Source organism: Equus quagga, chromosome 15, assembly GCF_021613505.1.
Source record: "Equus quagga isolate Etosha38 chromosome 15, UCLA_HA_Equagga_1.0, whole genome shotgun sequence".
In the NCBI taxonomy this organism is placed as follows: domain Eukaryota; kingdom Metazoa; phylum Chordata; class Mammalia; order Perissodactyla; family Equidae; genus Equus; species Equus quagga.
In genome coordinates, this window is record NC_060281.1 from 14,590,312 (window position 1) to 14,614,313 (window position 24,002).

General features: G+C 38.8%; 1 protein-coding gene across 14 annotated transcripts in view; it reads left to right on the plus strand.

Moving 5' to 3' along the window:
• The window catches only part of PKHD1 (PKHD1 ciliary IPT domain containing fibrocystin/polyductin), a 412,643-nt gene that overhangs the window by 239,674 nt on the left and 148,967 nt on the right, over window positions 1–24,002 (plus strand). For all 14 annotated transcript variants that reach the window (XR_006885298.1, XR_006885299.1, XR_006885297.1 and 11 more), the window contains one exon: window positions 23,006–23,143. Coding sequence is in view for 11 of the 14 variants with exons in the window: in XM_046639693.1 (XP_046495649.1) it covers window positions 23,006–23,143 (138 nt within the window). In the remaining 3 variants the exon portion in view is untranslated. The remainder of the gene's footprint in view (window positions 1–23,005; window positions 23,144–24,002) is intronic.

Consider the following 24,002-nt stretch of genomic DNA (forward strand, 5'->3'; position numbering starts at 1 on the left):
CCCTGGTCACTCTCTGGCTAGCATACTGCTAAGTGTCCTAAATTAATAGGCTCAGATGATAGGTTCAGTCCAATAGAACTGGTCAATTTGTATAGCTCACTCAGTTTGAGAAAATAGAATAGACTATATTCTCTAAGATATCACTGTCATTTCCTAAAGAGGTACAGTATTACAAAAATATAAAGCAGCACAATAAATATATTTTTAAAAAACTTAGAGGATTGTATATAATTGTTGCAATGAGTTCAATCCTGGAGTTAAGAATTGAAGGTCATATTTGAAACATGCAGCAAGAGTCCATCAGATTACATAAAGTTCTCTCAACTTCAGAATCCTGAAAGCAGCATCCAGAGATTTTGGTATTTATTTTGGGATGTTGATATTAGGAATGAATCTCTTTAAAGTCATTAGTAAATAGAGCGACCTACTACTCTGGTTTACCCAGAACTGAGGGATTTCCTGTGACACAGGACTTTCAGTGCTAAAACCTGGAAAGTCCAAGGCAAATCAGCACAACTTGAGATCACGACTAAGAATTCACCTTAAAGGTTCTTCCCAAGCCCATATTTTGTGATCTGCACTGCAACATATTTGCTGAGACTTAATGAAATTTTTCCTTGACTTAAATGCATGAACTTATATTTTACCTAGTTTTATTCCCCCAAGAGATTTGTCTCATGGAATTAATATTCTTTGAGGAGACACAGGCATTTCTCACAGGAGAAGGAGACCTGAGTGATTGCATATGTATTTTACCCCCCTGGATGGGGCTGAGGAAGTATGAGCCAAGTAAGGAACAGCTGCCCATGAGGCCCTTAATGTAGAGCAGGGCTTTTTTCACTTGTTCTAATTGAATTACTTCTTTTTCTCTTTACTCTCTGGGCTGTTTTCCATGCAGATATGCTTGGAATGTAGAATTAAATAATTCATGATTTCCCAATTATTGGTTTAGGTATGGTTGCCATTTCTTGAGTTGATTATCCTTTCTGAAGGAGCTTTTGGCATCTCTTCCTTTGTAGAGCTTTACAGATAAGAAGTTTTCCCAGTGATGAGGCCATTAGAGGGGCAGCCAGCAGGGGCAGGAACAGCATAGGTGGCTGCTGCTAACCTTTGGGTCACCACAGTTTTACACACCCTGAGGGTTTTTAAGGTTTTGGTGCCCTAGGTTCCTTTGGCAGTCTGGTGAAGCCTAGATCTTTTCTCAGAGTAATATTTTTAATACATAAAGTAAAATAGGATTATAAAAGAAACCAGTTATATTGATACAGCTATCAAAATATTAAAATCAAATTTGTGATATAACAATGTATATGCTTCTTTATTAGAGCATTAAATAAGAATATGTAGTGCTGGTTCTAATTATTATCATAATTTAAATGCTGTCATTTTAAATAATCTTCAAAAGGTACTCCATAAATTCCTCCTGTGCCTGTAAACGTGTGCTGTTCCTCCCCGGGAGAAGTGAGGGTTTGCTCCCCTCCCTTTGAATCTGGGCTGACTTTAGTGACTTGCTTGACCTATAGGATGCAGTAGAAGTGACGTTCTGGGACGTCCAAGACTAGGTCACAGAACGCTTGCATAAGAAGCCATTTGCCTGGATGTCTTACTTGCTGTTGAGACGGTCCCCTTTGGAACAAAGCCCTCAGGCTATGGGGATCCCAAATCACATGGAGAGGCCACATTCTTCACCTGGTTGGTGGCCCCAGATGAGCTCTAGCTAGTAGCCAACATCACCTTCCAGCCATGCAGATGATCTATCGTGGACATCCAGGCCAGTTGAGCCCAGTAATGGGCTGACTTGCTGACAACTTGGAGGTTTTCTTCCCTTTATTTTAAAACACATTAAAAATCCTATATTTATTTTTAGATAAATATTATTATATTACTCAAGATTTCTTATGTGTATTAAATAATGCTCCTTTAGAAGGGGCTCTCCAAGGTTCAGTTAGTCGGGACTCCATGTGAGCCCTGGAGGAGGGGATGGCTTACATGATAGCCAAGAGAGTGAAAGGAGATTAAAACTCCTCCTCAAAGGGAGCATTGTCTCCTCTTTTCCAAAATTGATTTGTACTTATTCCATCACTGCCCTTTGCACAGTGTGCTTGATATTAAAGCAGAGCTGAGAAATCGTGCATATATTGAGCACCTATTTACTGAGCACGTGATTTGTTATGTGCCAGGCTCTTTGCCTCACGTTGGGCATGAAATGGTTAGCAAAACAGTTCCAATGCCTACCCGGAACGTACTGCCTAGTAAGGGAGACGGAAATGTAATCACACATAGAGTTATAAACCAATAGACTTAGCAACTGTGCTGTAGGAAACATTTAGAGTTATGACAGTGTATACCATGAGGGCCTGGACCAGAATGGAAGTGAATCAAATTACGTAAACCATATTGTGAAGCTAAAAACAACCGTTTAGATATTAACTATTATTAGTAATAAATTTACTAAGGATTTCTCAAATTGTTTCCTGTGAAGCTAGCTCTTTATAAGCATCACAGGGGAGAAAGATAACAAAGTCAAATGAGTTTGGGAAATTTTGGATTAAACAGATAAAATTCTTTAAATGTAGTCTTTTCAAAGCCTTTTATATGATAATATGGATTGTGTAATTTTCAGAGAAGGATATAGTATGTGCTCTTTCTCAAGGATCTTTAACCATGTAACCCTTTTATTCAGAAAACAGCTCATGATACCAGGGTTTTAGGGAAAGGCTCTGAGTACGAAGTATTCTCACACTTATTCTAACACTTGCAACCACTCCATGAGGTTGTATTAGGTAAGATTAGGTCTTCTGTGAATTAGGTTCTGTGAACAAAGACTTGAAAATTGAAGTTTATATCTCTCTCACAGAAAAGAAGTCTGTTCCATGGTGTCAGACTTGGACTCCATTTATCTTCTTGCCCCACCCTGTGTTGTTTTCATTCCCAAAGTCACTCTGCAGTCCATTATGGCTATTGGGGCTCCAGCCATTCAACCACATTCTAGGCAGCAGGAAGTAGAAAGGATTCTTCCTAGAAGTCACACGTGTCACCTCCTTTTCCATCTTATTGACCACAACTTTAGCCAAATGACCATATCTAACTAGAAAGGAGGCTGGGAAATGTAGTCTTTTGGCTAGGTGACCATGTATTTAGCTAAAAATTGGAGTTCTTGTTACTAAGGACAGAGAGAAAAACAATGCTGGGAGGTAACTAGTGGTCTCTGCCGCAGTTATCTCTCATGTTATTCTGAGCAAAATAGGTCTGAAAAAGGGTGCCCAAGAAAGAGCTCAGAGATCATAGAGACAGCACAGTTCAAATCTAAGCCTCTGGATTCCTTGAGTCTCATTCATTACCCTATCCCTGTTTAAACATGCGGGAGGATCAAAATGGAGCCTTTCAAAAGCTGTGATATAAAGGGTTGTGGTGATATAAACCTCTAACTCCATTATAAAGTATATTTTAAGAGAAAGGTGGGAGTATGTTTCTTAGAGGTATAGCCACATATTTGGAAATGAATAATAGCACTTGATTAACAAGAAACTGTGAGTGGGATGTGACTGCCTCTTGTTATGGATGTATTAAGACCAGGATGCTGTTTGTCAGGCTCTGTGCACTCCAGAGCCTGCTCTGTGTCTAATGGTTCGTCCTCCTTTTCTTCATTTGTAACATCAGTGATGCTTGGCAAACCCTGGATCCCGTCTGAAGCCATCTGTTTGCCTCTCTTTATTTATGTGATAACATCACCTGATGGCAATTTAGTGTCTGGATAAAAAACATTGCTCTTACCTAGACTGAGCTGGGTTTTTGTCTGGCTTAACGACAACAGGCTAGCCCCTCTGAATGCATTTCTCAGGCAGCAGTAGTGTGTGGACAGCTGGTGTCTATAAAGCCCACGCAGAGGGTTTGCACAAGGGTGGTGAGCTTGCTGTGCTGTGCCAGGACTGTCTGGGCTGTGCTCAGCAGTGCAAATGGCAGGCGTCACTCTGCTGTCGCCCAGCACATTGTTAGTACCAATGGGAACTTCTTGTCTTTGTGCTTGCAGTGGCCAGTAGAGCTCCAGGACATAGCAGATGCTCTTTGCATATTTGTTAAATGAGTGAGTGAGTAAATGCATGAATGAATGAATGGTGAATTGGATGGAATGTGATAAAGTCTCAGCTACTCTCTCCCATTCATGTTGATGGCACAATTGCTGGACCTGTGATGGATCAGCAAGAATGATGGTTGTTGTCATAGTGAGGCCTAATGCTTTCCGGTGGTTGCTCAGGAGACGTGGCTACAGGTCTGAATTAGAGTGTCGACACTGGCAAACCAGGACCCTTCCCTCTCTCCTCAGCCTATCGCAGGGCAGGAGGTAGTGTGAGGTAGCACTTTCTTCTTGAGAGGTCTAGAGGAATGGGTGTCTAGAGCAGTGTTTCCTCCTGCAGGTTCAGGTAATTTTAATTTCAATCCTCACCACAATGGCAGTTTTTCCTACTGAAACCCTGTGGAAGAGGGAAGTGGGCAAGATCCTGTGATGGCACAAATCTTATAAATAGGATTTCAGCTTAGCAGTGCTACCTCTGACAAGGAAATACAGACACATACCTCTGATGTAGAGAGCTTCCCGGATTGCTGACCCTCTTGCATCCTCCTGAGAGGCAACTGGAAAATTAGCCCCTAGAAATACCAATCTTTTTCTGAGATCCCAGAAGTCTGGTAATACGTGAGAACAGAGGCAATCCTGGAACCCCCAGGACTCACCCTCACTCCTCATGTGAAATATGCTGCTCTGACTTCTGTCCTCTACTCCTCTGACTTCACCCAGATTGCTTTTTTTGTACTACAAAAGGGATCAAGAGCTTGCTTCATAATTTGTGTTATCCTTAACCCTCATAATGAGCCCAGGGAGCTGAGGGAAGGGTGTCGTTGCCACTAAGTCATAGTCTATTGTCTCAGTCTCTCATTGGCTGCATAACGATTACCCGCACTTGAGGGTGTCCTGTCAGCATCATCACCACTTCTTGTCTGTTTGTCTTTATTTAGTTGAGTTGCTTTGATGAATGGCATATTGACATCTATCCACATGCATATACACAAGAACACAGGGAAGGTGGATCTGGTAGCTGTCGAAAGCAGTGGCTTCCAAAATGGGGTATGGCAGACAATACATTGAAGAGCAGATAGAAAATATTAGAACCTTTATTTTTATTTATTTTTTATCCTATCCTTTGAAAGTTTTCTCATTGTCTATGTTTATGTATATAATATTAATTACATTAGTATTGTGGTACGTGTATGTAATTTATCAATAAATTTATAAGTAAATGAATGAGAGTATATGATTGAAATTTTACTCATCTAGAGAAGGAATATTTGAATTTTAATATCATATTAGTGTTTACTAAGTATCGTAAGAGCCCCTTTGAAAGTACTTGCTAGTAAAATATGTGCTATATATGGTACATATATGTATGTGATTTTATGTTTTTAAAATTAAGTGACAAAATATAAAATTAGAAACTTGCCTTCAGGAATCTGTTTTATTTTGAAAATAGGCTAACCTTTATGGAAACCTGAAAAACCTAATTATCAAAAGCAGCAAGTTTGAGTTTTCCTAAGGCCTTGGTCTTGTGTATCGATGTTGTGTGATATTTCGGGGGCTTCCTAAGCTTTCCTTCGTTTGGACTCCAGCGTCCTTTGTGCTCTGGCCTCACTGCTGCGCTGCTCGTCTACCCACCGTGCTTGGGTGGAATTAGCCACCCCTTCCCAGTCATCTGCACTTGCTCTTCTCCTGCTTATAACTTCCCCACCTCTCCTGCCCTGTTCTCCTTTCCTTCCCCACCGTAACACTCTCTTCCAGTTCCTCTTTTTGTCCTTTCCCACTCAACGTAGCGTTGCCTCTTCCAGAAAGTGTCTCTGAAGCCCCTTTGATTTAATTCACCTTCCTCTGAGTTTCTACAACACCTTGGGCATATTTCTAACATATTTCCTTATTCTGTAATTATTTACTTTTGTGTCGCCTTGAGGACAGAGACCATACCTTATTTGACTTTTTTTTTTAATCTCCAGTGGGAAGCACAGGATTTGACCATGGCAGATACTCGATTAATGCTGGAGAGAGTTAATGAGAGTGAGATGCAGGTACTCCCAGTCAGTCCCTGTGAAAGTATTTCTAGAGATTTTGGAAGCTGAAGGGAGGTATGTCACTGTCACTCTGAGACTTTTGGCAAACAAGCAATGGCTGGAGGGTAGTGAGTCCCTAAGAACCTTAGCCCCTGACTAGGAGGTGCTGATCTTGTTGGGGAGCCCCAGTGGTCTGCCACAGAACCCCATCTGGGAATCACTCAACACCGGTATTTATTTAGGTTCCTTGAGCCAGAAACTTACTCTTTGTGAGTACTTCCCACAGGTAAGAAGATACTCTGTGCAAGAGAGAGCCGTTCCTTCCTTTCCTTAATGGTGTTCTCTCAACTCTAGTATTCCCAGTAGGTGCCTCTCATTTCCTTTCTTCCCTGGGGAGCCAGTGGCCTTTCATTCAAGCTGCTCCTCCACACAGCTTGCCTCCTCCCTCCTCCCTGCACCTTCCACCTGAGCAGTTAATGGGCCTCCTGTGGATCAGCACCTGAGGAACTGCTGGGCCTGGTGTGGCTTGCCAATCCGGAGTTTGAGCTCTCTCCGGATTTACTGCCTCCCCGCCTGCAGGCCTCCCACAGTGTAGCATCTAGGCAGTTGCCACACCTCCTGTGGTTTTAGCTAGCTAGCAGCTTGAGGATCTTCTGTTTGCTGTGAAATCGTTTCAGAGGTTACCTTTTCTTATTTGCATAGTGTGGATGCACCTGTTTCTGTTTGTTTTCTTTTTTGGTGAAACTGTAAAAGGAAGAGTATAAATGAGAACACCTTAGTGCCTGCTTAGAGCTATGACCTTGGCTACTGCAAAGGGGCCCACAGTTTGCTATTGGGAAACAGTTAGGGCCTAAGTCACCGTGCTGGGGAGGAAATGATTTGTAACCGAGGGAATCCAGAGGTGCGGGAAGTCTTGTAGGTCCTAGTCAATGTTCCTGGTGTCTTTTGAATAGTGTCGCATGAATCTGATCGAATTAAAGAGGCTTCTAACACTCTTAAATTATCTTATTCATCTGGAAGTGCCACTTGAGAGAAGAATTTAACCAGAGGAAGCTGGCCCTGTAGTTTAAGTGGAAAGGGAAGGAAATAGTTAAAGGATTTTAAACTGCTGAAGAGGGCTTTTACATTTTTCTGGGAAAGCAGCAGTTTGCATGGAAATCACAGCTTTTATACATTAAGTATGGTTATGAGTCTCTTCCCCAAAGCTGTGTGAGAAATGTGGACTTTTCTTCCCCCCAAGAAAAAAAGAGAACTAGGACCAGAGAGCCATGCAGCTTTGTGCCAAGCTTTTCAGGTGACAAGGAGGAGGAGGAGACCAGTTGGTACTCAGAAAATAGATTTTAGTGATAACATAGTTTTTGGCACACGATGCTCATTTCAAGCCTCACTTGGAGAAGACAACTTTAACCACAATTTTTATAAACTCTACTATTTTAGTATCTTCTCTTTTCCCATTCTAGTTCCACCATCTCCCATCATAGGCAGACACAAATCCCATTGCATTAATAAAGACCATGCTAGAAATTCAGTGCCAAGTGCTGACCTGGTCTTTTCAAGACCCCAGATTACTTGTATAGTAGTGGTCAGAGAGGCTGGTTAAAATCAGAAAGGCATAAAATATTATCAGCAAAAGATGATGTGAGAAACAGCAGCAGTATTCAAATTTAATTTTTGAGCCAAAAAATGGAATAAATTGTGTAAATATAAGGCTATAGAAAGATAGGACACATTGAGGATATTTAGATCCTTCACTTAATAATAGTCATGGTAATTATAGTATAGTGTTACTAGTAGTGCAACTGATAATAATATGTCTGCTAGTAAAATAAGGTAATGATATGAGTTCAGTTTTTTTATGTGCCAGGCGTTGTGTTAGTATTTATTTTATCTGGCTGAAGCTTCATAAAGATGATGTGACAATGACATGGCATTTTATACACAAGGAAACCAAGATTGAGAGAAGAAGTTCTTAAACTTTAGTATGCATAAGAATCAACTGAGATGGTTTTAAAATACCATCTGCATTTTGAACCAACTCTTCAATTGGTACTGAAGTAGGGTGTCCATGGACCACACTTCAAAACCATGGCTTAGAGTAACATTCCCCGGATATATAGGGATACCGGCTGGATACACAGCCAGTAAAGGCTGAGCCAGGATTTGAATCCAGATCTGTTTCATTCCTGCTGCCCTATCCATACTTTCCTTCATGTTGCTTTGTCCCCGAATGAAGGAACAATACTTTCCTTGCCTTGTACATCTAATTCTATGTGACTATTGGATATCTTTACAATTAGTGTTAAGCTTCTATAATTTTATTCTTTTTAAGAAAGTTTTAATAATACATGAAATCTTTCTTGTCCAAAATAATATAAAACTGTACAAAGCAAAATATCAAAGAACCCTTTAACCCTTTCTTTTTGCCCTCCCTTAGATGACTGCTATTCTCAATTGGAATTATACATTCTTTTTTAATGTGTGTGTTTATTTATATGATGTATAGCTTTTCAAAATATTAATTAATTGAGGACTTTACTATATCCTTCATAAGTATTTTACAGGAATTCACTTTGTAATCCTCATAACCACCTTATGGTGGCACTATTACTGTCCTTTATCTGCTGAGAAGGCTGAGACTTGGGTATCATAAAGCTCATTGATTGAGGGACAAAATTTGGACCCAATAATCTGACTCTAGAGGTCTTATATGCCATGCTAAGATGTCCCTCAGTTCAAAATGAAAATATGTTCTAAGAATTCATATACTTAGACTTTTAAAAAAGCTCATATATCTTGAAGATACTATCATATGAGTAGAGAGAAATCTCCTGTATCCAGTATTCCAAAGTAGGAATGTAATAAATTCATTGAACTACTATCTTCCTATTGAACACTTGACATGTTTTCCTCGGTTTTTCACCTTTACAAACAATACAACAGCAAAAATATTTATGCCTTATTGTACAAGTGGGAGAATTTCTCAGGCCAGTTGAATCCCAAAATGGAGCCTATAGCTTAACTACATCTGAAATCACCCAGGATGCTTCTTAAAAAATGCAAAAGATACCTTCAAGGAACACATAATCACCATATTGTAAACTCTTTAGATCCCAGAGAAACATAGCTTCCTAATTCATTCTTAGGGCTATAGAATTGAATCTAAAATTAGACAAAGATAGCACAAAGATAGAAAATTAGAGGCTAATCTAATTGACATTGATGAGAATTCTTAGAAAATCAAATGTACTTACACTTTAGAAGAATAATAGATTATGATTAGATAGGGTTTAATCCTTGGAATGCAAGGATGGTTCTACTTCAGGAAAAAATTTATGAACATAATTAATTAAGGCAAAATCAGAACTCTTTTTTCTCCCCAAGACTACCTTTTGATTCTCTTTTGTAATAATAAAGCACATCGTTCAATATATGAGGAGCCAGAGAATGGCTAAAATGAGTTTAACTCTCCCTCTGCCCTTATCAAATACAGTTCCAGTCTCCACCTACACTGCTCTGTCTCTCTCCCTGAGAATGGGCTCCTGAGTACCTAGACTGTCCAGGGCTGCAGAGCCTACAGGATCACAAGGGTGAATGATGGAAGTGTTGTGAAGTTTAGGGAGCTAAGTTTGAGTGAGCAGAGAAAAGCTATTCTAGGGCAGTGGGGCAGAGAGAAGGATGGAATAGGAAGGGCTGAGGAAGGCACAGATGAATTGAAAACAGAAATTATGGGTTTATAATGGTATCCAATCACAAGTCTCTCATCATATTTGGGACACTGAGGGGCAAATTTCTCCAAGTTATTTCATAAAAGCATCTAAAGCAAATAAATATAAAATCTAAGCAGATAATTCATACAAGATTTTTGAAGGCATTCCATGTTCTGCTTTTTTTTTTTGTGGTGTGAAAAAAAAGCAGTCTCTGTCTTGAATGGAGCATTGAGCTATTTTTATGCATTGCTGAGAGGCAAAAGCTAATAATCACAGTGTGTCAAACTTATCCACGTCCCACTTGAAGGAAAAACGTTTACATGGTGGCAGCAAGAGGATTCTGTGGATGCAACAAGAGGATTTTTCCCCAAAGTCTTCTCAGTCTATAAAAGAGAAAACATTTGATCAATTTTAATGCCTACTCAACAACAACAAATATTGTTAGGCTAAAAATAAAAGGAATTTTCCTTAACTTGATATAAAATATTTATAAGAAATCCAGAGGCAACGTCATAAATAACCATGAAAGATTAATTGCATTCTGTTGGAGTCAGGAACAAAGCATGAAGGCCTACCATCATTCTTGTTATTGGAGATGACAGACAATGCAATAGAACAAGAAAAAAATACAATAAGAGATATAACTGTCAGAAAGAAGGAAGAAAACATTTATCAGTAAACTTGCCTTGTTTTTTTACTAGTAAAATACAACAAAACTTAAGTGAAATACTATTAAACGAGACAGGTCAGTAAAACAGCTGGGAACAACACCAACAAACAATGAGCAATAGCATTCTTATACACTAACAATCACCAATTGTGACAAAAGATTCTACTTCTGATAGAAAAAAAGATAAAATACATAGATATAAATTTAACAAGGCATTCATCATCATACGAAAAGAAAACAAAACTTTCAAAACTTTGGCGAATTAATGGAACAATATACCAGTACAAGAAGACACAGTATTGCAAGGATTCTCCCCAATGTGAATCTATAAATTCAAGGAATCCCACTTAAAATTTCAGCTAGATTTAAAAAAAAAAGGAGACGAAGAACATGAGAAGCTGATTCTAAAATTTTTAGGAAAAAGCAAATAGATAATGATTGGCAAGAAGTTTTTTTTTTAGGAGGAGGTTAATTTGGGGAGGCTTGCTTTAGATAAATCTCAGCCATCAAAGTGGTATGGTTTTGTCCTAGGACTAGAAAAACAGAGAGATGGAAGTGAATGAAACAAAGAGTCCAAAAACAGAGCCATGGATATGTGAGAATTTACCTGGTGGTTAGAATGGCATTTCAATTCCAGTAAATAATGTTGGAAAAGTTGTCTACCCGTACGTTAAAAAATTCCTGTTGTATTATCAAGTCACACCATGCCAGACAAACGAAAAAACCCTACATTAAACATAAAGGAATTGAAAAGGAAATATGGGAGACTATATTTTTATATATTCTGTGAAAGTCCTTCCTGAACAGGACAGAAAATCTAGAAATCATCAAAGAAAAGATGGAAAGATTTGGGTTACGTAAAAATTAAAAACCTCTCAATCATCCAAGAAATGCTTAGCAAAGCTAAAACTCAAGCCATAAGGACAAAATATTTTGCATACATAGTACATGACAGTACGTTTTTATCTACAATATACAAAGAGCTCCTGTATTGTTTTTCTTCACTAAGAGAAAAATGCAATTCACAGAGGAATGAATAAAATGGCCAATAAACATGAAAGAATTCTCAACTTCACTACTAATCAGGAAAATGTTAATTTCAAAAGTTATCCATTTTGGCCACCAGCTTAGCGCAAATTAAAGAGATTATACGAATTAATAGTTATTGAGCACTTGCTGTTTGCAATACATGTGCTTTATACATTAACATTTTTAAACTCATAACAAGCCTATTAGATATGTACAATTACTGTCCACACTTGACAGATGAGAATTTAGTTGAAATTGTTGCATGTTTTTAACATTATACGTTTACAGTTGTTTAGACTTCTCTGTAAGTTTTATTTATTTTTTGCATTCCACCTTTTTTGCGTCCCACATCTACCTCTTCTCTAGGTTTACATTTGGTTTACTGACGTACGTCTTCTCGTAATTCATTCACAAAGCAACTGAAGAACTTTGATGATTTCATCTATTTCTTTCTAGAACCCAGGACCAAAATCCATTTGATTTTTACTTTTTGTAGGTAATTTGTTTTAATCTTTGGAAAACTTTAAGGATTTTCTCTTACTCATTGAACCCTTTTACTTTCAGAATATATCTTTCTTCAACTCTGATAAATTATTTCTTTGATGACTTTCTCCCTGATATTTTGTGTTTTCTTCTTTTGAAACTCCAAAGTAAAGGGATATTAGGACCTTAGGGTATATTACTGTGATTTATAAACTTTTTTTCATATTTTCGTATCCTTTTACTCTTTTCTTTTCTGGAAGAATCTATGAGCTTGATTTTCCAGTTCAATCTTCTAGCACTATCCATTTTGCTATTTACTCAAACTGTTGTTTAAAGGTTTTTGTTGATGATAATTGAAAAAAATGCATCAAATTGTTTTCTTTCTATGAACATAGTTTCTGAAATATCTCTGGAAATTGTAAGTCTGGCAAGAACAGGAAGAGAATTCAGGAAAAGAATCTCTCGATCTCTCTCTCTTTGTCACACATACACACGACTATTATTTTTCCTATGTCAGATAAAAAGTATAACCAATCTCTATTTTTAATTTTAATTACAGGTAAAAAAAATTAAAATAATTAATGCATTCACACTGTTCAAAAGTCAAAAGACACAACAAAATACTCATTGGAAATTCTCCTTTCACCCCTATCTTCCAGCCACCTCATTTCATTTCTTGGAAACAATAACGTTACTAGTTCCTTGCATATCCTTCCACAGGTATTCTATGCTGCATATACAATTTTCTTTTTCAATTACACATATATGGTTATATTTTTCCTTAACCTCTTTCTTTATGAAAATGATAACATGTTGCAAACTGTGTTGCACTTTGTGTTAAAAGATATAGTCCTCCCCCAGTATCCATGAGGGATTGGTTCCAGGACTCCCGCCAATGCCAAAATCCAAGGATGCTCAAGTCCCTGAGTAGGCCCTCTGTATTCACCGGTTCCACATATGCAAATATGGAGGGCCAACTGTAATTTGAAGATTGTTCCATAATTGTACATTAAGTACTCCTTTTTGGGGGGGGGGGTGAGGAAGATTGTCCCTGAGCCAACATCTGTTGCCAATCTTCCTCTTTTTGCTTGAGGAAGACTGTTGCTGAGCTAACATCTGTGCCAGTCTTCCTCCACTTTGTATGTGGGACGCTGCCCCAGCATGGCTTGATGAGTGATGTGTGGGTCTGTGCTCAGGATCTGAACCTGCGAAACCCAGGCCACCTTGGTGGAGTGCACGAACCCAATGACTACACCACCGGGCCGGCCTCACTTCTTTATTTTTAAGAGCTTTATTGAGGCATAATTCACATTCCATACAATTCATCCATTTAAAGTGTACAATTCAATGGCTTTTAATATAGTCATAGAGTTGTACAATCGTCACTGCAATCAATTTTAGAAGATTTTCATTACCGACCCCAAAGAAATCCACACTTCTTAGCCATAACTCTCTAATCCCTCCATCTCTTCCAGCCCCAAGCAGGCACTAATTTACTTTCTGTTTTTATAGGTTTGCCTATTCTAAAATTTCATATAAATGAAATCATACAATGGCTTCTTTCACTTGCAGAATGTTTTCAAGGTTCATCCATGTTGTAGTAAGTAACCAATCTCTATTTGAGAATGGAGAGATGGCTAAAAAGTCTCCCTATGTAAACCTTGTGTTTGATTTGATGTATGGATGTGTAGACACGTGTGCATTAAGGACATTAACTACTCCGTGTGTTTGTACAGCAGTCACTCATCCTTATGTATTAGTTCTCATCAATTACTTTTTAAAGAATTGCCTTCAGATATTGTTAAAGTAATCCAGTTTCTTAGGGAAACACTAAGACAAATGCCAAGGTATATAGATTTATTTGACACCTAAGTTTTGCAATAGAGATCATCCCCAATTAGTTATTGGCAGGTCGAATCTAATGTTTATATGATTTAGAGGAGAGCTGAAGTTGTCTCCCAAGTTCACCATCTTTTCAGGGTATTTCAGCGTTTACATTTTCTACAATACTTGGTTTCCCCTTGAAAGGAGATGAGTGCACGTCGATTGCACGGGCCCCTCTCTTCCTCTCTCCTGTTCTAATAGAGAAAGTGTTCTACCTTCTCTCAAAGGTCAGGCTCGCCTGGTATTCTCTGCATCCTATGTGGATGTTGCTTTTCAGATACCTCACTTGTCTCCTTTCTCTCCCCGTCTGCAGCCGTTCCCTCCTACAGGACACTTCCTTGCAGCATACACATACCTTTTTGTATGCCCATATGATTAAAAAAATTCCCTTGGGCCCTCATCGACTTCTACATACTGATTCTTCTCTCCTCATCATGTCTTTGCTCCCTGAGTGATTTCTGAGAACATAAATTTGATGGTCTTCAACCCACAGGCAGTATATGAAGTCAGGAAAATGTTTTTCTTTTTCCAAGTATCAGACCTATATGTCCAGCTGTCAACTTGAAATCTCCACTGGGATGACTTACAGGCATCTCAAACTGACACAACCCAGAGAGCATCCTGTTCCTGTCCTCTCCCCGACAAGTCTGCCATTTCCAACTGCTGACTTGCTCCTCCTCCAGCTTTTCCTATTCCAGGACGTGGCATCATCTCCTGTTACTGATTGCTCAGAGTTGTTCTTGACTTTTTAACCAATCTTGTATATCCTGTTCCTAAGCATTTCTCAAGTCTGTATACCTTTCTTCATCTCTCCTCTCACCACCCTAATCGATGCATTGTCACCTCCTGGGTGAACCATAGATTGCATCCAACTTTTTCTCCTTCTAGTCTTGCCTTCATCTACTCTATTCACCCCACTGCAGCCAGAGTGATCTGTTAAAAAAAAAATGAATTAGTTATGTAATTCCCTGCTTAAAACCCTTTACTGGCTTAATGTCGTTCTTTGGATAAAGTCTCCAGTTTTGTGCGTGGCCTCGAGAGTCCTGCCTGATCTGCTCTCTCGCCTGCCTTTCCAGCCCCACCTCTCCCCATCTCCTCCAAATTCTGCAGTCCAGGCACCCGTGCTGCTTTTCAGTGCCCTAAATGTGTGGCACTCTTTTCCACTCCCTGTTTTCCTGATATACTACTGTCTCTAGAGCGTCTATCTCCAGAACATTGTGCATTTTCCTTCTTACCACTTAGCATGGTTTGTGCCTATGTAATTTTTTGTGTGATTATGATTAAAGGTCTATTTTCTCCACAAAATTTTAAGTTTCTTGAGAGCAAGGACTGTGTCTCTTTGGCTCATAAACAGTACAGTGACAGTTATAGAGTGAACAGTCAAAAATATATGTTGGATACATGACAGGTGATAGCTAATCCTTTTATGTCTGTTATGTGCCAAGCTCTCTAACAATTTTATATGTGGTATCTTACCTAATCCTTATTATCACCCCCATGAAATATTAGTTCTCTTATTTTTTACTTGAGGAACAGAAATTCAGAGAAGCTAAGTAATTTTCTCAAGGAATGGTTTATTTGGGATTCAAACTTAGTTCTGTCTGGATTCTAATCTGGTGAGCATCCCATTGCGCCAGGTTTCTTCTTGGGCAAACAGTAATAGGTAAATCAGCCAGTGCATTTGTCCTACACTAATTCTTTATCAGTCAGGTATCAGTCAAAGGAGCCTGGAGAGTATGGGGACACAGTTAAGAAATGACTGGAACTATAGAACTATTTAGACTCTGATTATATGTGGACTGTAGGTAGGTGGGGGCATCAGTGGGATTCTGGCCATTAAGGGGTTATAAACAAATGAAGGCACTGGATTCTCTCGGATGGATGGGCACTGGAATGAAGAGAGAAACAGATACAGTCTTCCTCACTTTGAAGTATTGCTGGGCCTTGCCATGATTGTTTTGGTTGGTGTCAGAAGCAAATACTAAAAAGGATTCAGATCTATTTCTTCCTTCCACCAAATCTCACCCGATCAATCTCGTAAAAATATTTACTTCCTTATGTGGAGTGGGAGCCTTTTTAAATTTATATTTGTTTCTTTGCCATATATCAGTGTCTGACAAGGTATTTACTAAGTGAACGAATGGATGAATGAATATATTTATTGGTCACTGATAATGCTTTTCCTTATATATCATTCTTTTCTTGGGGACATCTAGATCCCTGGATGGAAAAGAGGGATTAACTCCAAGGATGGGGATTTCAGTATCTTTGCCAGGTAGCATGGAGACATTTTAGAGTATTGGGACTTTGGGCAGAGGTTATGAAAAATGGATATTATTGTTGAAATACTTAGAATTGTGAATAAAAGTTCTAGGAACTTCACAGTCTCTGGGACAGTATTTGAATTCAAGAGGAAAGGAACTTATTTTGGAAATCCCAACAAGAACTCTTTGCATTGAATAAAGGTAATTTATTAGAATTTACAAAAAAATTCTTAAAGGTTTTGGGAATTTCTAACCAAGATCATCATGGAAAATATGGAAAGGCTGGGAACAATAAAAACCTCTACAGAAGTAATTTTTGTATTTATATAGAATATAAGCACTTTATGAATTTAGGAGCATAAAATACAGGCTAGTTAGCTCAGAATTATAAATTTTGATACAACATATTAAAATGTAGAATAGAGGTTTACTCGATATTTATTCTTCAGATACTATATTCTAAGCTCTCTCTTAAGCATCAATTATGCATTTGTGAAATAATGTATAAAATTTTTAAAACAAATAGAATACAAGCATCTTATCTTTAAGGAATTTAACAGTTTTTTTTTTTTCCAGTTAGAAGAAACAATTGAAAGCTTGAGCAAAAAATGAATGCATACTCTTCATTTTGAGGTCTTCTGGGGATTGCAAGGTCTAGGGTTTTTTGAGACTCGAGCCATCTGAGCAAGCAGATCCCCATGGACCTGTTTCAAATGGCAACACCAACGAACGTGAGAGTGCAGATATCTCTCTGAGATCCTCTTTTCATTTCCTGGGGGTTTATACCCAGAAGTGGGATTGCTGGATCATATTTAGTTCTATTTTTAATCTTTTGAGGAACTTTCATACTGATGTCCAGAGTGGCTGCACGAATTTACATTCCCACCAACAGTGCACAAGGGTTTCTTTCTCTCCAACTCCTTGCCAACACTTATCTTTTGTTTTTTTGATAACAGACATCCCAACAGGTGTGAGGTGATATCTCTTTGTGATTCGGATTTGCATTTCCCTGATGATTAGTGATCCTGAGCACCTTTTCATGTGGCTGTTGGCCATTTGTGTGTCTTCTTTGAGGAAATATCTATTCAATTCCTCTGCTCATCTTTTAACTTTAGTGGTTGCCGGGGACTGGGAGGAGGGGGAAATGGGGAGGTATTAGTCAAGGGTACAAAGTTTCAGTTGCACAAGATGAATACATTCTAGAGACCTGCTGTACAGCAGAGTGCCTATAATAAACAATGCTGTATTATATAGTACTTAAAAATGTGCTAGGAGGGTAGATCTTACGTTAAGTGTTCTTATCACAAAATAATAATAACAAATAAATAAAAAGGATGGGAGGAAACCTTTTGAGAGGATGGATAGGTTTATGGCATGGATTATGGTGATAGTTGTATGGGTGTATACTTATCTCCAACCTCATTAAGTTGTATACATAAAATTTGTGGAGCTTTTGTGTGTCAATTATACATCAATAATTTTTATATTAAAATTCTTCCCCAGGAAAGGCAACACTAAGTTGGCCACTCTGAATTCTTTGAGGTTTCATGGGGAGAACGGCAGCATAAGGGCATCTCAAGATTAAAAACAAAACAAAACAAAACAAAGCAAGCCTGGAATGAGAGAAGGCACAGATTCTTTTGTGTTTTTGTGAACACAGCAGCACCTTCTGGTATTTTACTTTCAGAACTGGGGATTCAGAGGATTGATCTGATACAGTTGGTAATTTTACTTAAAGACCTCCCTATTAAGTAGAACCAAATATTTTTGAAGAACAGATGGTACAGGCTAGAGGAAGAGATAAACACTGTATGTTAAACATTTTATTGATCAATCAAAATATCATAATTTAAAATGTTGATTCTACCACGGGAATTTCGCATGTCTGTATGTGATTGAGAAAGACACAAAGAGAGTGTCTGTGGGGAGTGGATGAGGAGGTATTACTCAGAGTTTAAATTGGACCCTTCCCATGAGGTGAGAACGAGGAGGCCTCCACCGCACCAGGCAGGTGGATGGGTGTTCTTCATGGTCAAGGAAGCCGGCTTTCAGTCTTGGATCTTGTGCCTCTGGGCACTTTGAAAACTGCCTCTTCTGCCTGTTTTTAAGACCAGTTTGAAAAAAGTGATAGGCAGAGTAGAATAAAGAAACCACCTGTGTGGATTTGATAAAAACAAACAAAAGGCAGGCAACAAAGTTAGCAGCAATTTGAGAAGAATTTAGTTATAGAAAGAATACATCCTTATCTTCTAGCACTTCTTTATTCTGCACTTTCTACAAGAGAATGAATTCTTGGTAAACAAATACAATCATCTCTCTAAATTAGTCTCCTGGGCACTAATTTTCAATCATGTTAACCTTTCATTTCTGCGAACTATTTATGTATGAGAACTTCCATTCTATTTTAGGAGTACTTTATTTTGGATGTACCAGCCGTCCTCATAAAATGTGGTAGAATATTTGGATAAATCATTAGATTCACCAAAAGTTAAACAAGATTACAGAGAAAACGCCGCCATTTGTAAATATATATATTTAAATTAGTCACTTTAGAGTTAAAAATATTCTTCTCTGTTTAAAAAGAAAGATTGAATCATTTTAAAGTGATTCAGATGGCATTGAAACTTACTTTTCCACGGGTTCACATATTTATGGGAAAGTATTGGGGCCAAGACTGAATGTAGAAACAAACTCGTTAATTATGGAAGGTACAAGAAAATAACAAGCCTACAAATAGTCCTTGTATGTCCTGCTCTGCCTTTGCATGCCATCACCCTCCCTCAGAAGTCTGAGCTATGTCCAAAGTTGGTGTCCACTGTGTTCCCGACAATAGCAGGGTTGTAGTGGAAACTGTCTTCACCACCTAAGTTATGGGGCCTGATACAGTGAGTACCATACAAGCAGTGGGTCTGCCTGCTCTAAATTATGCCTGTTCATGTGACCCCATCATTATTCCCAGGATCTGTGCCCTTCGCCCTTGATCTCATTTCTGCAGGATTTAGACAAGTGTCAGGCCCTTGGAATGCTACACAATAGTGACCTTGATTCCCTGGCTTTGCTGGAAAAAAAATTGAGTTTAAATCAAGTGTTGAAAGTATATGGAATGCTTTGTAACTATGGTAGTCAGATTATTCCTAATACAAAAGAAGCCCTAGCCCTCTGTCAGAGACATCTGCCTTTTGATTCGGCTCAGGCTTTCTGGTCTTAAGGGTAACTAATGCATTTATAGAAGGCTAAAGCCTCTTTGTTGTTGTTATTTTTGTTGTTGCATTTGATACATGGACGAATTCAGGTGATTCCTCATTAGTGTGAACTTTCCAGATATTATTTCTAAAGATTTATCCTTCTAATTGTCAAAATACAACCCTTTCAGGAAAAAACAAAACGAAACACGGCTTAGCAAAAGATCCCAGAATAAAGATGGTAGGATGTTTAGTGCTTGACGGATGAACAAGTGGAAAGAGGGTGTAATTTGGAACCAAGAGGCACCACCCCGTGGCTGGTCCTGAGCTCCTTTGGGGGGAAAAGCAGTCTTTAATTACATCTGGTACTCATTAATTCGTTTTGGAGTCTCTTTCCAGATTTGTTCCCCCATCAGCCTCCCATCGAGCAACTGAAATTCCAGATGGTTCCCTCCATATGCCAGTGCTCATTCTCTCAAGTAGGATAGATTGGTCACTGACAGAGTAGGATGGAATAGCCTTGGCCAAGTCAAGGCAAGTTGAAAAGCATTGGGCCACAGTTAAGTTAGAGGTGATCCGTCATTTGTGTTTTTAAGTGGGTTATATATATAACTGACTCTGAGTGATTTTTTTGAAATATCTTGAGTAATTTCATGGAAAGGATGCTACTTCTAGAGAATGTGGCATATTGATCCTAACTTTCTACACCTGGAACAGAGAAAAATCCTCTACAAGTTGTTCCTATAGCTGATGGCTGGTCAATTTGGTCCTGCATCCAGTCTCCTCTGGACCACCTTAGAAGAGTTCTTTTGCCTGTGTCACTTGCAATGACAGTTGTAATCTCTGTTATTGTGATACAAGGAGAGTTCCTTTATAAAAATCTTTATAGGGCATATGTTTATTTCATCTTGGTATAATAGGCACATTGATAGATTTTCCATTTTGAGGTAGATGGGATTAAAGATGGGGTCAAGCTCCATATAATGAAAAAGTATATTGTCATTTCAAGTATATCACTTTGTGTTTATTTGTTTATCTGTCTTCATCCGATAATGAGAAACATGTCTTACTTATCTTTGAGTTCCTACTACCCAACATTATGTGGCACATCATGGGGAAGGAAAGGAGGAAAGAAGAAAAGGTGAATAGATGGATTCAAGAAATTTCAAAGTGAAAGGTGGCGCTGAAAGAAATAAGAGCAATGTTTCTGCTTTTTTCTTCATCCTATACTTTTCTGTTGATAGCTATTGGATTTTATATGTGGGGTGTGTGTGTGTGTGTGTGTGTGCACTCATTCTTTAATGTTATTTTTGAGCACCTACTATATGCTAGCTATTGTTCTAGGCGATGAGAAAATAAAAATGAGAGTGGCAGCTGTGGTCTCTATTCTCATGGAGCTTATAATAGGCTATCTTTGATTTGTGGGAAATTCGTTGGTATATTTGGAGGGGGCAGGGTAATTAAAAGAAAAAATTTCTTCTAAGAGGGTATGTGATAAAGACTAAAGGGAAAATTTGAAATTCCATGTAATTGTCATATTTTAACTGAGAAGTATGTTTAAAAGAGGCCTATTATCGTGCTTTTGTGTGTGTTTGAATCCTCCGTGGATGAGAGAAAGTGCTGGCTGAAGCAATTTAATTGTTTGGTACAATCAGGCTCAATAGCCAAATGCTGGTAGAACGGCCGTAGGTTGGAGCAGATAAAGGCCATTTGTATAGAACTTTTGTTTTAAGTGTACTTGCTTGAAATAATTTCTGTCTTGCTTTTGAAGTCATACTAAAGTCATGAATCCGTAAAATGTATGTTAAATCTAGAACATTCTCTAGATATTTCACTATTTTGTTTGAATGTTTTAAAAGTACCAGAGATGAAATTGAAATACATATTTATTTTTGTTTGTTTAGCCTGATTATTCATTTTGCGTCAGTCACTAGTAAACTCCTAAATTTAAGGTGTCCAAGGAACTAAACTCAACAGATCTGGGGAGCATTTATTTAACATCCTTGTCTTTGATATCGCAGGAAGCACTAGGGATTTTTAAAAATGGATGGTCTCTTCTCCTATGAGAGTAACAGTGAAAGAGAAAGACATAGTTACACTGAGGACCAGCCCAGTGACCGTTGCCTCCTTACATATAATAATTTTGTACATAATTACAATAATGTGTTTTAGGGTTCTGTTATAAGAATGTACCAGGTATCATTGGAGAGGGAAAGAGAAACAGATGTCCACGGGGGAAGTGGTGGATCCAGCAGGGGAACTGGGAAGGGCTTACTAGCAGAACTAAAACTTAGAGTTGATGTTGATGGATGAGTGGGTGATGTTGATGCTGTTGCTGTTGTACCATGACCATATCTTGAGAACCACTCTTCTACTGTCCAACTGAGAGATGAGGGAAAGGAGAGAGCTCATGTAGAATTTACCGAGCAGGCCTATGGGTGGCACACTTCAATTCTGCCTACATTTTATTGACTACGACTCAGTCGCATTACTTCATCTAAGGTAGATGAAAGGTAGTATAAGTGTGAAGCCAGGAGGAAAAGGGAAACATTTGGTTTACAACTCTGTAGTTTCTGCCACAGGAAGATGTGACAGTCTTATAGCTAGGGAAGTAGGCAGAGACTAGAAAAGACAACTTGTGAGAAGTTAATTTGGGGGGCAATTCCTTAAGAACAGCAAAGGGCATCATTTCTTGGAAGGAGACATGAGATTATGTTAATGAAATTTCTTAAAAATGTTTACATGTGTCAGTGATTATGGTACTTGAAATGTAAGCAGAAACATTTATTTGGTACCTTTACTTATTGTTGAATTACTACTAAGCCTCAGAAAGTAACACTTAGTACTTGGGCAGATAAAATGTTTACTGTTTTAAATGAGAATTTTTGTTCAAGTATGGCTCTATTGTTACTTGCAGACAAAATCTATGAGTCTTTCTTCTAAAGTTGTATGGAAACTGCTTTTATGAAAGAGGAGATGAAGAATAATGGTTTTAAGTTGTCTGATGAACTCTACAAGCATGCCAAGCTAATGGACAACAGTACAAATAATGACAATATCCAGCATTTATTGAGATACTTTGCTTTACATCATGGGAATTGGGAAGTTGAGAATGGCTTACTAATACTGTATAAGCACTTTAGATCTATTAACTTATTTAACACTCACAAAACCTCTGTGAATGAAGCAGGTATTTTCATTATTATTTGCATTTCACAGAATAGATAACTGAGGCACAGAGAGGTAAAGTTGTTGGTCTACACAGCTGGTAAGGAGCAGAGCTGGGATTCACATCCCAATAGTCTAACTTCAGAGACCAAGGTCATATCTGTGGTTCTCTACCTCTCTGAAGCCAGAGCCAAAGTGAAGGGACAAGGACAAAGGGTGGGGAGCTCACTTGCATGTTTTCACTAAAGTAAATTTGGGGCTGCTGTTTGGGGCATAAACAGTGCCTTTTGGCCATAACATTGGTATGTGAAGGAATGGCAGAATTTATTAATCATGCTTTCCTTTTCGTCCCTGCCTCTTTATTAAGGCCCAGCCTTTGGCAAACTACTACTGCACCTGTCCTGGCATGGGTAGCAACGTAAGCAGCTCCTGAATTGCCTGGAGAACCCCAGAGTAAATCATTGGAGGAGAGAAGGTGATTCTTGTTTTGGTTACATGTCTGAGCAATTTCTTTTTCTTCTGCAGACAGGACTGTCCTTGTGGATACAGATCTTCCATTCCTCAAAGGCCTCTATGTGATGGGGACTTTAGAATTCCCTGTGGACAGAAGCAACATTCTGAGTGTGGCGTGCATGGTCATTGCAGGCGGCGAGCTGAAAGTTGGTGAGTAAAGGGCATAAAGATTAGGAGCATGATGAGAATCAAACTGTGAGAAAGGCCTTGGGAAATGATGGTATCATCCAGCAGGTTGCTTACTGGAGTTTGGGGAGGGCTAAGGCAGGGAGTGAGTTTACTAGTAAAGCTTGTCCTCGGCAAGCTTTAGATGCAGACAGAGGTAGCTTTTGTTGGTCATTCTCTATATCCACCCACGGTCATCAAGCTGTCTTTCTGGCTGCAGGGTCCTCATGCTGTTCCTCATTTCAGGGCTCTTTTTGCCTCCTCTAAGCTACGGATCAATTCTCCCTCTAGTTCTTTGATGAGAATTTACCTGTGTCTCCCTCTTTCAGAAGATCTCATAGGATGGATTTGTGAGCCTTTCATCAACTAAACCACAACATAATTTCAATTGCTATCTTACTGCAGATGGTTGGGGAACACACTCCTGAAAGCAGAGTTTAAGTGTTAATGCTTTACTGGGGCAGATGATCACAGGGCAGCTAGAGTGCAGGGAGAAGAAGAGTGAAGGAGAAACTCATTAACTCCTGTGTCTTTCTTTGTTATGTTTCGTGCCTCCCTGGGCAGCTGGTGGAGGGGCCAGAGACTCAAGGCGTGCCTTGAGATGGGGCTTCTCCAGCTGGGAAGTGAGGCGTGTTGCTGAGGCTGAGGGGCAGGCAGCAGGGAGTGGATCTGGAGTCGTGTGTTAACGAGTCTGGTACATTGTCTTACTTAAACAGAAGACATGAGTTGTTACAGGTGGACTGTGTACTTGGAACTGCTGTAGGCAATAAGTGTACAATGATGAAAAGAAACATATCTCCTGCCCCCAAACGAACTACTTTTGGACTTAGTAAGGCTTTCCATT